General features: G+C 42.5%; 2 protein-coding genes across 4 annotated transcripts in view; one reads left to right on the top strand and one right to left on the bottom strand.

The window, feature by feature from the left end:
* LOC120982326 overlaps nt 1–3,400 on the top strand; it is a 38,091-nt gene extending 34,691 nt beyond the window's left edge. Inside the window, exon 11 of one of the 2 annotated variants that reach the window (XR_005774880.1) lies at nt 2,452–2,580. Coding sequence is in view for 1 of the 2 variants with exons in the window: in XM_040412385.1 (XP_040268319.1) it covers nt 2,452–2,632 (181 nt within the window). In the remaining variant the exon portion in view is untranslated. Of the gene's footprint in view, nt 1–2,451 lie in introns of both variants that reach the window. The other variant, XM_040412385.1, reaches the window with a different exon arrangement.
* A 2,814-nt stretch (nt 3,401–6,214) lies between these two features.
* Nucleotides 6,215–12,391, bottom strand: part of LOC120981872 (tumor necrosis factor alpha-induced protein 2-like) — a 30,201-nt gene continuing 24,024 nt past the window's right edge. For both annotated transcript variants that reach the window (XM_040411653.1, XM_040411652.1), the window contains exons 9-12: nt 11,866–11,982; nt 10,136–10,291; nt 7,911–8,032; nt 6,215–6,999 (exon numbers count right to left, since the gene is read on the bottom strand). In XM_040411653.1, the coding sequence (XP_040267587.1) occupies nt 6,609–6,999; nt 7,911–8,032; nt 10,136–10,291; nt 11,866–11,982 (786 nt within the window). In that variant the 3' untranslated portion in view covers nt 6,215–6,608. The remainder of the gene's footprint in view (nt 7,000–7,910; nt 8,033–10,135; nt 10,292–11,865; nt 11,983–12,391) is intronic.

The following is a 12,391-nucleotide window of genomic DNA, read 5'->3' as shown; positions in this document are numbered from 1 at the left end:
ATGAACTCATCTTGGCCTATTTCAATCCTACAGAAAGATTTTAGACTCTGGTTCAGTCTGTCTCTATACTTAAAGGCAATGAGCATTGGCCAGGATTAATATAAGGGTTTGTGGTTGGAACGAATATAAGGGGGCATCATGGCTGGAACTAATATAGGGGCAGTGGTTGGTACTAATATAGGGGGCATCTTGGCTGGAAATAATATAGGGGTTGACACTGATATAGGGGGCCCTGTTATTGTGATGTGACTATGGGGGAACTGTGGCTGTCACTTTTTAAAGGTTGCTCTATAGCTGGCACCGTTGTGGGGATACATTGGCTGGCACTGTTGCATTTTCAGGGGATGCGTTAGTCATGATTAAAAGGCATTCTATATATTAAGGGGGGTTTCGGAGACTGTGATATGGATGTCCTATACTCTGGGGAGCAGTGTCCGCGTCATTATTTACCGATTTACAGCACCATTCACGCTGTTGTGGCTGTGCCTGTTGCTGAAGCTCAGTCCCGTTCAAGTCAATGGGATAGAGCTGCAGTACCAAGCACCACCACAGCTTTATGTATGGCACTGTAACTTTGTAAACAATGAAGTGAACCCTTCATTCAACTGATCAGCAAAGGTATCGGGTTTTGGACCCCCATGATCAGATATTGCTGGCCTATCCTAGGGGTACACCATCAATTTTACAGTCCCAGAAAATCCCTATGGCATGTGTTTAAAAAAAAATGTATGAAGCGTGCTTCTTGGTGTCTCCCTGTCTGATTTCATCAAAAAAGGGTTGTCCCATTAAGATAACTTATCCCATCTCCTTTCGCTCCATTCAGCTCTATGGAGCTGCAGAGATATCTGTGCGCTTCTACTCTATCTCCGGCATAGGGTTGAATGGAGCCACGGACATGTACCACTGGCCCTCAAACATTAGGCCCCCAATACTCAGACTCTTATCCTGTGGATAGAGGATATGTTGTCTTAACAAACCTATTGAGGACCCTGGGATTTTCCTTTTTTTTTGCTTTTTCGTTTTTCACTCCCCGCCTTCCCATAGTCCTAACTTTTTTATTTTTCCATTCACATAGCCTTATGAGGGCTTATTTTTGGCGGGACAAGTTGTACTTTCTAATGGGGCCATTTACGGTTGCATACCATGTAGTAGGAAGCGGAATTTTTTTTCCCAAATGGGGCAGAATTGGGGAAAAAACACAATTCTGAAAGTTTGTTTTTTTACACTGTACACTAAAATTGACCTGTTATCTTAATTCTCCAGGTCAGTACGGTTACAACGATACCACACTTGTATAATTTTTCTTGCGTTTTAATACTGAATTTTTTTTTAAACCTTTTGAGGAAAAAATAATTGTATAACCATATTATGACCCCTATAACTTTTTTGTAGTTTGTGCGACTTTTTAATCATTTTGTATAAAAAAATTATTGTGTAGTTGAAGTGCCAAAAATGGCAAATTGGCTGTTTTTATTTTTTTTCCCGTTACGCCATTTTCCGTATGCCATTAATATTGTTATATTTTAATTGTATAGGCATTTACGCACGCGGCGATGCCCATGATGTTCATTTCTTTTTATTGGTTAAGTATTTTTATTTTAAGGAAAGGGTGGTGATTTTAATTTTTTTTTTTATTTTTTGTAAAAACTTTTTTTTAAGTCACCTTGGGTGACAATAACTGCCAATTATTCGATTGCCCATAGTGTTGATTGATGGCTATATAGCCATCATTGAACACTTCATTTGGAATATAACAATACAATACCTAGGGGCCTGTATTGGTATATTCCTGAAATAGGCACCAAAGCCTGCTTGAGGCTTCAGTGTATTTCAGAGAAGTAACAGGTTCCCCGATTTCAGCCAGGGAACGCTGTTACCGGACCAGAAGCGCGCGACTTCCGCTTCTGGTCTGATCAGATGCCGTGGTCACATATGACCACGGCATCTGAAGGGTAAAATGTATGCTATCAGCCTTATGGCTGATCGCATACATGTGCCACGGGTCTCTGCTATTTAAAACTGGGGAGCAATCATTAGGAGAAACAAAATGGCCACCATCCTACTAGTACACACAAAATCTGTCCTCCTGAACTCCATTCCTACTGAAATTCAGCTGATCATATTAAAACTGTATTTAGGATCATAATCCCTGATAAGTAGAGCAGAGAGGAGGCTGAGGCATCTCTTTAGCTCAGTGTTGTGAAGTAACTTGTCCTCCTGTGTGATTAGGACAGGTTTTGTGTGTACTAATAGGACGGCGGCCATTTTATTTCTCCTAATGATTGCTCCTCAGACAAAACGAGCCATTATAACTAATGTAAGGTATTTTGGAATATATTTATAATAAAGTAATTAAGTATTTTCATTTTCTTAATTCCCGGAAAACCCCTTTAAGGTAACAGTGGCATGTTTGTATCTACTACATTGACTTTGCATTCCTTTGCTTTAAAGGGAGGAACATCTTAATGCCATCTTGAATATTAAAGGGAACCTCAGCAGCAAAGAAAAGGAAGATCTTTTATATTACATACGCAACAGAGAGATGGACCGCCACCAACACATGCTCTGCTACTTTGACAGTATCCAAGTGGATAAGAGTAAATTGAAGTATTTCATGTGCTGCCCATGTTAGTCTGTCTGAAACCTGAAGCAAACGACTGAATGTATAAATTATTTTATATTTAATGTACAGAAAGATAAATATTGTATATTGCAATGGCTCGTCTTGTGGCCTTGAGAGAGAAAACTATTATTTTGTAGTTGTTTTTTAAATATTAATTGGGGATTTGCAGAAGTGCCCAGGAACCCGATAGAATGTGTAATTTCATGAGGGGTGCCCAAACTTTTGCATACGACTGTATACCCATCCAAAAAAAATAATAATGAAATTCTGCTTCCTAGATTCACCGTGAGTGCTGTTGTATTACTTTGGACTGTATACACATCCACACAAATAATAAAGATTGCAGGACCAGGGTTTGAAGGTGCAAATTTTTTTATTTTATTATTCTCTTGGCGTGGTCATGTAATATAATGTGTACAAAAATACATGCCGCAATCTAACTACTCTTACCGCACAGTCAAGCAGTAGCGCACGCTGACACTCTGAGCCCTACAGCCGTGTATTACGAAGTGGTAGTCACTGTGTGTGTTGCCTTGTGGTGCCTCCAGGAGGCGCTGTGTTCTCCTCTAGAGGCAAGACAGTTGTCCACGGAGCAGTCTTTCAGCAGACAGCTGTTCCTCCTGACTTCCCCGTATGCGTAATAGAGCGGAATTAAAGAGGACCGTTCATCAGGCTAGCTCTAGTCTAATTATGTTCCTACCTTATAGGGCGGCCCCCACTGATGCCATGGCACTTTTTTTTTTTCTTCTACCCAACACCCGTTCGTCCGCTGTTGGCCCCGTATATTTTGGCGCCTTATATTATAATAAGACGACTCGGTTATACTAGGCGGAGACTTGTTTTCTCGGTTATACTAGGCGGAGACTTGTATTCTCTGTTATACTAGGCGGAGACTTGTATTCTCGGTTATACTAGGCGGAGACTGGTATTCTCGGTTATACTAGGCGGAGACTTGTATTCTCGGTTATACTAGGCGGAGACTTGTTTTCTCGGTTATACTAGGCGGAGACTTGTATTCTCGGTTATACTAGGCGGAGACTGGTATTCTCGGTTATACTAGGCGGAGACTTGTATTCTCGGTTATACTAGGCGGAGACTTGTTTTCTCGGTTATACTAGGCGGAGACTTGTTTTCTCGGTTATACTAGGCGGAGACTTGTATTCTCGGTTATACTAGGCGGAGACTTGTATTCTCGGTTATACTAGGCGGAGACTGGTATTCTCGGTTATACTAGGCGGAGACTGGTATTCTCGGTTATACTAGGCGGAGACTGGTATTCTCGGTTATACTAGGCGGAGACTGGTATTCTCGGTTATACTAGGCGGAGACTTGTATTCTCGGTTATACTAGGCGGAGACTTGTATTCTCGGTTATACTAGGCGGAGACTTGTATTCTCGGTTATACTAGGCGGAGACTTGTATTCTCGGTTATACTAGGCGGAGACTTGTATTCTCGGTTATACTAGGCGGAGACTTGTTTTCTCGGTTATACTAGGCGGAGACTTGTATTCTCGGTTATACTAGGCGGAGACTGGTATTCTCGGTTATACTAGGCGGAGACTTGTATTCTCGGTTATACTAGGCGGAGACTTGTTTTCTCGGTTATACTAGGCGGAGACTTGTTTTCTCGGTTATACTAGGCGGAGACTTGTATTCTCGGTTATACTAGGCGGAGACTTGTATTCTCGGTTATACTAGGCGGAGACTGGTATTCTCGGTTATACTAGGCGGAGACTGGTATTCTCGGTTATACTAGGCGGAGACTGGTATTCTCGGTTATACTAGGCGGAGACTGGTATTCTCGGTTATACTAGGCGGAGACTTGTATTCTCGGTTATACTAGGCGGAGACTTGTATTCTCGGTTATACTAGGCGGAGACTTGTATTCTCGGTTATACTAGGCGGAGACTTGTATTCTCGGTTATACTAGGCGGAGACTTGTATTCTCGGTTATACTAGGCGGAGACTTGTATTCTCGGTTATACTAGGCGGAGACTTGTATTCTCGGTTATACTAGGCGGAGACTGGTATTCTCGGTTATACTAGGTGGAGACTTGTATTCTCGGTTATACTAGGTGGAGACTTGTATTCTCGGTTATACTAGGCGGAGACTGGTATTCTCGGTTATACTAGGCGGAGACTTGTATTCTCGGTTATACTAGGCGGAGACTTGTATTCTCGGTTATACTAGGCGGAGACTTGTATTCTCGGTTATACTAGGCGGAGACTTGTATTCTCGGTTATACTAGGCGGAGACTTGTATTCTCGGTTATACTAGGCGGAGACTTGTATTCTCGGTTATACTAGGCGGAGACTTGTATTTTCCCTGGGAGTGGTTATCTTCTCCCTGGTTGTGAGCGCATCCAATCAGAGCGCCCCGCTCTTAGCCAGGGAGAATGAGCTCAAGTTCTCGCGAGAATGTATACATCCTTGAGCTCATTCTGCCTGGCTAAGAACGGGGCGCTCTGATTGGATGCGCTCACAACCAGGGAGAAGATAACCACTCCCAGGGAAAATACAAGTCTCCGCCTAGTATAACCGAGTCTCCTTATTATAATATAAGGCGCCAAAATATACGGGGCCAAAAGCAGACGAACAAGGGGGGGGGGGGGGGGTTTTCTGGAGAAAAGAAAAGTTCCATGGCATCAGTGGGGGCCCGTCCTATAAGGTAAGATAATAATTAGACTAGAGCTAGCCTGATGAAAGGTCCTCTTTAAGCCACTACAAGACATCTCTTTTGCAGGAGTACAATATTATTCTATGCTCAGGATAGGTTATCAGTGTCAGATCGGTGGGGGTCTGACTCCTGGCACTCCTGCCGATCAGCTGTTTGAAGAGGCTGCAGCACTCCGGCCTACTGACGTCATGTTCATTGGTCACATGGCCTATTGCAGCTCAATCCCATTCAAGTGAATAGGGCAGAGCTGCAGTACCAAGCACAGCCACTATACAGTGCACCGCGCTGTGCTTATTAAGCTGTGAGGAGGCCGCAGGGCTCGGGGAAGCGTGGCAACCCTTTGAAGCGGCTGATCTCTGGGTGTGCCTGGAGTCTTACTCCCACCAATCTGATATTGATGACCTATCATGAGGATAAGTCATCAATATTGTACTCCCGGGAAAACCCCTTTAAACTACAACTTACCCGATTCTACCGATACTCTGTTGGGAGAGTCATGACACCCCCATACACATTAGATGGTTGACTGTTCTTGCCAAAATTGGTAATTCCGTCTGACTTTCAGCTAAGTGTGTGGGCACTTTTTACGGATACGCTTTGTATGAGCCGAAAAGAGAGAAGGAAAATGTCAACAGCGCTAATGTAGGGGGAGTTTTTTACATGGCCCAATACGGGACCTGTATAGCAAGCACACATCAATGATAAAGCAAGTCAATAAACAGCATTCATGCCACCTAATGGAAATTTCATGGGGGACAATAAAACAAATAAGCCTATTTTTAAAGCATATAAAAAAAAACTGAATAAAAAAAAATGAAAAACAGACATGATTACTTAAAATTATTATATATAAAAATTACAGATTAAAAAAGCCCAGATATGGTAACTTGCAATATATATTAAAAAATACAGAGTTAAAAAAAGGCAAGACATGGTTACTTAAAATATGAAAATACAGAATAAAAGACATGATTACGTAAAAAAAAAAAAATATGCAGATTAAAAAAAAAAAATTGTTACTTAAAAAAATAAAAATAAAATAAAAAATCCAGAATAAAACAATCCAGACATGGTCACTTAAAATATAAAAAAAATACAGAATAAAAAAAAAAGGCCAGACATGGTTAATTTAAATATTTAAAAGAAATTTAAAAAATATAAAAAAAAATAAAAAATACAAATTTTCCTCACATCTCCTCCTTGTGACTCCTCTGCCTTCAGCCTGCCCCCACAGCATTAATAACACAGGACAGCCACAGAATGGACAGATACAGCGACAGGCATTAGAAGCAAATGCGGGCACACAGCCTAATTGTGACACACAAGCAGGCCCATCTCCATTGCTTGCGCCATTCTACGAGCTTGCACGGTAGAGATCCTAAAACTTGGTTTGTGAGGATAGTATTTAGGGGGAGTATCCTTGTTAATACTTTTGCACAATTGATCGATGATCACGTTGGAAATGAATTTCATGGTCCTGTAGAGCTCATAAAGGCAATGGCATAAACCATCGCCCCTCTCTCTTCTAATACTACACAACAGCCATTCAGGGGAAAATGGCTCAATCAAGGAAAACAAAGGCGTGCGGTTGGCGCTGTTAGGCCCCCTTATTCTGTATTTAAGTTTTTTCAGAACTGATTCTGCTCTCGGTATGTCGAGGTTTCCTTTAATGTGCAAGATGGCGATGATGTGTTCGCTCCTGCAGAAAGAGAAATACCTGTATGAGATTTTTATTTTTTTTTCACAATTTAAATCCAGCAGGTTGCATTTTAACCTTTTTACTGACAGGACTCCTGGGAGAGACAGTGAGAGTCCTGCTGATGATTAAAAGCTTCCCCTCCGTGAGCGCCACTGTCTCTTCCTAGGCCATGTGACATCACGTTTATCAATCACATGGCCTAGTTGCAGCTCAACCCCATTCAAGTCAATGGGACTGAGCTGCGATACCAAGAACAGCCACTATGTGATGTACGTCACTGTGCTTGGTAAACGACGCTGATAGCTGTAGGCAGTCTAGGCATGCTGGGAGTTGTAGTTTTGCAACAGCTGGAGAGCCTGATCTATTGGCATGCACCATTGGCTACCATTTATCCATCTCTACCCCGCCCTCCCAAAGTGCAGTACGGTAACACTGTTCCTAATTACTGTGAACCTTGGGGAAAGATAAAATATGGCGCTACATACTGTATATGATATTAAAGGGGTTTTCTGGTCCTCAGGATAAGTCTTCAATAGCTCTTTGGTGGAGGTTCAAATCCCGGCACCCCCAACACTGAGCTGCAACTAGGGCATGTGACCGATGAACGTGACGTCACTTGCCTCTTCCAACAGCTGATCGTCAGGAGCTCCGGGAGTCAGACCCCCAAGGATCACATATTGGTGACCTGTCCTGATAGAAGACTCGGGAAACCCCTTTAATGCAGTAATACCAATGGTAACCACATCTGGATCGGCATTGTGTGGAGAAGAGGAAACCAGGCAACAATCATCCCCCGCCATCCCCCACCTCAGCCTCTGTTATTAATCCGACCTTGGTAAAAAGAAATCGGTAAGACTCCTCTATAATATGGGATTTGCAGAAATTGCTCAAGAAAATATCTTTCTTCTTACCTTATGTCTGTGTACTCCTTGGCTAATTCACAAATGGTATGTACGATATCTTGCGGGTCCTCAAGTTTTATGATTTCTGCAAGTTTTTTAAGCAAAGGAAGTAACCATGTTTCTTGTGATCCCTTTAAATAAAAAGAGAACATAAGTGGTAAATACTGAAATGCTAGATTTTTGTAAGACCGATAATTACATTTTTGCCCATGGAGGACGTCTTATACCCGACCAATCACTGACCAAAGGAACGTTATAAGGAATAAGCTTAAAAGCAATCTTTATTAGGACACTCAAAAAAATTGAACAGGAAGGATACACTCTACCTAACTTAAAACCCTCCTAGTTGATAAACATCTGTCCACACCACCTCAAGCGACAAACTCCCAAGCAGCCAGCTGGTCTGCGTGGAGCACACGTAACACCGCGTGTACAGTCACAATGGTGTGGACACGAGTCAACTATGAAAACCACGTGAGTGTGACTACTCTACCGGGAGTGCAATAACCAGCACCAGCACCCTAACCCTGATCTAGTCCCAAGCAGTATATGACTGCCCCTGTGCGTCTCACAGTGGTATGTGCGGCATTTGTGCCATTAGTCAATTGCCCGGAAACTTAGTAACCTAAATAGACCTATTGCCCTGGGTCTAACACACCCGTTGATAAACATCTGCCCACACTCAGCAGTTAGCTGATTGTAAATGAACGCACGTGCCCACTGTAGCGTTACTGGGCACGCGCACACAGCTACTGCGGTGTGAGCACGAATCAACATACGATTTGGTATCGCCGCGTTCGTATAGATCGGCTCTATAAAAATATCACATGATCTAACCCCTCAGATGAACACCGTAAAAAATAAAAAGTGTGCTAAATAAACCATTTTATGTCAACAATGTACCAACAATACTGCCACCCTATCCCGTAGTTTCTAAAATGGGGCCACTTTTTTGGAGTTTCTACTCTAGGGGTGCATCAGGGGGGCTTCAAATGGGACATGGTGTAAAAAAAAACAGTCCAGCAAAATCTGCCTTCCAAAAACCGTATGGCATTCCTTTCCGTCTGCGGCCTGCCGTGTGCCCGTACAGCTGTTTACGACCACATATGGGGTGTTTCTGTAAACGACAGAATCAGGGCCATAAATATTGAGTTTTGTTTGGCTGTTAACCCTTGCTTTGTAACTGGAAAAAAATTAATAAAATGGAAAATCTGCCAAAAAAGTGAAATTTTGAAATTGTATCTCTATTTTCCATTAATTCTTGTGGAACACCTAAAGGGTTAACAAAGTTAGTAAAATCAGTTTTGAATACCTTGAGGGGTGTAGTTTATAGAATGGGGTCATTTTTGGGTGGTTTCTATTATGTAAGCCTCGCAAAGTGACTTCAGACCTGAACTGGTCCCTAAAAATTGGTTTTTTGAAAATTTCAGAAAAATTTCAAGATTTGCCTTGTAACATCCCCAAAAAATTAAATATAATTCCCAAAATGATCTAAACATGAAGTAGACATATGGGGAATGTAAAGTAATAACTATTTTTGGAGGTATTACTATGTATTATAGAAGTAGAGAAATTGAAACTTTGAAATTTGCAATTTTAAAAGATTTTTGGGTAAATTTGGTATTTTTTTATAAATAAAAATGCATTTTTTTTTACTTCATTTTACCAGTTTCATGAAGTACAATATGTGACGAAAAAACAATCTCAGAATGGCCTGGATAAGTCAAAGCGTTTTAAAGTTATCAGCACTTAAAGTGACACTGGTCAGAAGGTTAAATAGGGCCGAGTCCTTAAGGGGTTAAAGAGCTCAGACAAGTGCTACTAAATTAGATTAATGAGTGGAATAGAGGTGGACTTTTTAAAGGCACAGTAACAGGTATTTGAGAGCCAGAATTCTTGCTGTTTCTCAGGTGTTCAAATACTTATGTTCAGCAGTGCAAGACAAATACAACGTGATTTCCTGATTTATTTATTTTTTATTCTGTCTCTCAGAGCGGGAATGCACCTACAATGTGAATTTCAGACCCCTCCATGATTTCTAAGTGGGAGAACTTCCAAAATCGCAGGGTGTTCCAAATACTTCTGTTCCTCACTGTATACTCCATTGACACATGACAGAATTGCATTTGCTCTTGCAGCAGCTGCATGACATTGAGGATAGCTACTAACGAACATGCAGCCTTCTACTTATGACCTTATGTTATCAGTGTTATCCATGTAAATGTACCAGTTACCTGGCTTGAAAAGAAGCTGCTGATGCGGTTTGCGTTTACAACCATCTGGTTTGCCATGGTTCTGAGTTGAATAGGGTCTTCAAATCGCACAGGTTTCTCCAAAAGTCGGGTGATGTATTCTAAGACCACTTGATAATGAATCTTCCCAATCATAACCTAAACAGAAAAGAAGGTAAGGCAGAGGGACTATGGAATCACTGTAGTACTGGGTTGTCTTGAAACAATCTAATTGCAAGATTGGGGACTTGTTTCAAAGTATCTCCACTTGCCCCTGCTAGTTCCTGTCATCTTCATCTATGTAATAAAGGTCCCAAAAATGTTTTGCGTTGAAAACTTTGCAAAGGCAAAATCCATACCAAATCGTGCAGATTTGGGTGCAGAAGTGCTGCAGATTATCCTTCGGATTGAAAAATCTGTACTGCATCTCAAGTTATGTGCTGATTCTGATGTAGACAGTCTCCAGAGTGGGTAGATAAGGTTTGGGAAAATATCGTCCATTTCGCTGCTACTGCAGACCCTGCAGAATTTCCCGATATGGATCATTACTGATCCCCAGCATGGCCCCTCCTCTGGTTCCTGGTCTCTAGCATGGCGCCCGTCATACTCCTAGTCCCCACCATGGCTCTCCACTCCTCCCTAGTGCCCAACATGGTTCCCGTCACATTCCTAGTACCCAACATGGCTCCCCTGTCATCCTTTGTCCTCACCATGGCTCTCCTCTAATCCCTAGTACCCACCATGGCTCTCCTCTCATTCCTAGTACCCAACATGGCTCCCCTGTCATCCTTTGTCCTCACCATGGCTCTCCTCTAATCCCTAGTACCCACCATGGCTCTCCTCTCATTCCTAGTACCCAACATGGCTCCCCTGTCATCCTTTGTCCTCACCATGGCTCTCCTCTAATCCTTAGTACCCACCATGGCTCTCCTCTCATTCCTAGTATCCAACATGGCTCCCCTGTCATCCTTTGTCCTCACCATGGCTCTCCTCTAATCCCTAGTACCCACCATGGCTCTTTTCTCATTCCTAGTACCCAACATGGCTTCCCTGTCATACTTTGTCCTCAACATGGCTCCCACTCTCGTTCCCGATCCCCACTGTGGCTCTCCCTCTCATTTCTGGTCCCTACCATGGCTGTCCTCTCATTCCTAGTCCTCAGTATGGCTCTTCTTCTTGTTCCTAGTCCCCAAAATGGCTCCCCTCATATCCATAGTTTCCAGTATGGCTCCCCTCTCATCTCTTGTCCTCAGCATGGCTTCCCCTCTCATCTCTTGTCCTCAGCATGGCTTCCTTCTCATACCTGGTCCCCACCATGGCTCAGAAAATCTGCAGTATTTATGCCACATGTGGCCATAACCTAATGGTGGGAGATCCTTGATTCCCAGTTAATGGTTTACATAAGGAGGAGGCTCCATAGTAAAGATCAAAATGTGTCTCTGCGGTAGGTACCCCCATACTCCCAGTGATGTGACCCTCCTTACATTTTTGATTGAAATATCCAGGTTCTATAACCTGCATCTGCTGCGGTTTTGCTATGCGATTTATGGGTGCATGGCTTGTACTGGTTCAGGTCATGATTTCTGCCTGTTTCACCTGTACAAGCTTAAACACTCCATCAGAAATATTCCTCCTAAATCCATGTTTTGTGAAAAAGAAAAGTCATAGCCATTTTATTCTGCATAATTTCCAAAATTCTCATGAATATTGGTCTACAGCAAAAGGACTCCTACCTGGAAACACGGCTGACAGAGGGGCTGGAGAGAAGTAACATATGATTTTACATATTGCATAATATCTGGAAAGTAGTGTTTCCGATCATTTCCATGGCACAATTTCCTAAAACGAGACTAAAAAGATAAAAGAAAATGATGGGGCACATTTACAAAGATCAGCTTTTTAAAACGGTCTTAGTTTACCCCTTGCACTTCCGTAAGATTCATCTAATTTGTGATGAGGTGACATTAGGCACATTTATGGCAATCTGACTCCGGCCCCGTGGCTGGCGTAGTTTATCAGCAACATTTACGCCTGTTTCTAGGTGTGTTAATAAATTTGCCAGGGACAGAGTTCCGACCCCTGACTCCCCTGCTCCTCCCCCATCTCGCTCCACTGCCAAACACAGTGTAGATAGGACTTGCTCTATCTTTCTTAGGTTCCATTCACACGTCCGCAAAATGGGTCCGCATCCTTTCCGCAATTTTGCGGAATGGGTGCGGACCCATTCATTCTCTATGGGGACGGAATGGATGCGGACAG

The sequence above is a fragment of the Bufo bufo genome, chromosome 11 (genome assembly GCF_905171765.1).
Source record: "Bufo bufo chromosome 11, aBufBuf1.1, whole genome shotgun sequence".
NCBI lineage: Eukaryota > Metazoa > Chordata > Amphibia > Anura > Bufonidae > Bufo > Bufo bufo.
The sequence above is the reverse complement of the archived record's forward strand: the minus strand, read 5'-3'. Positions and strand labels throughout refer to the sequence as shown.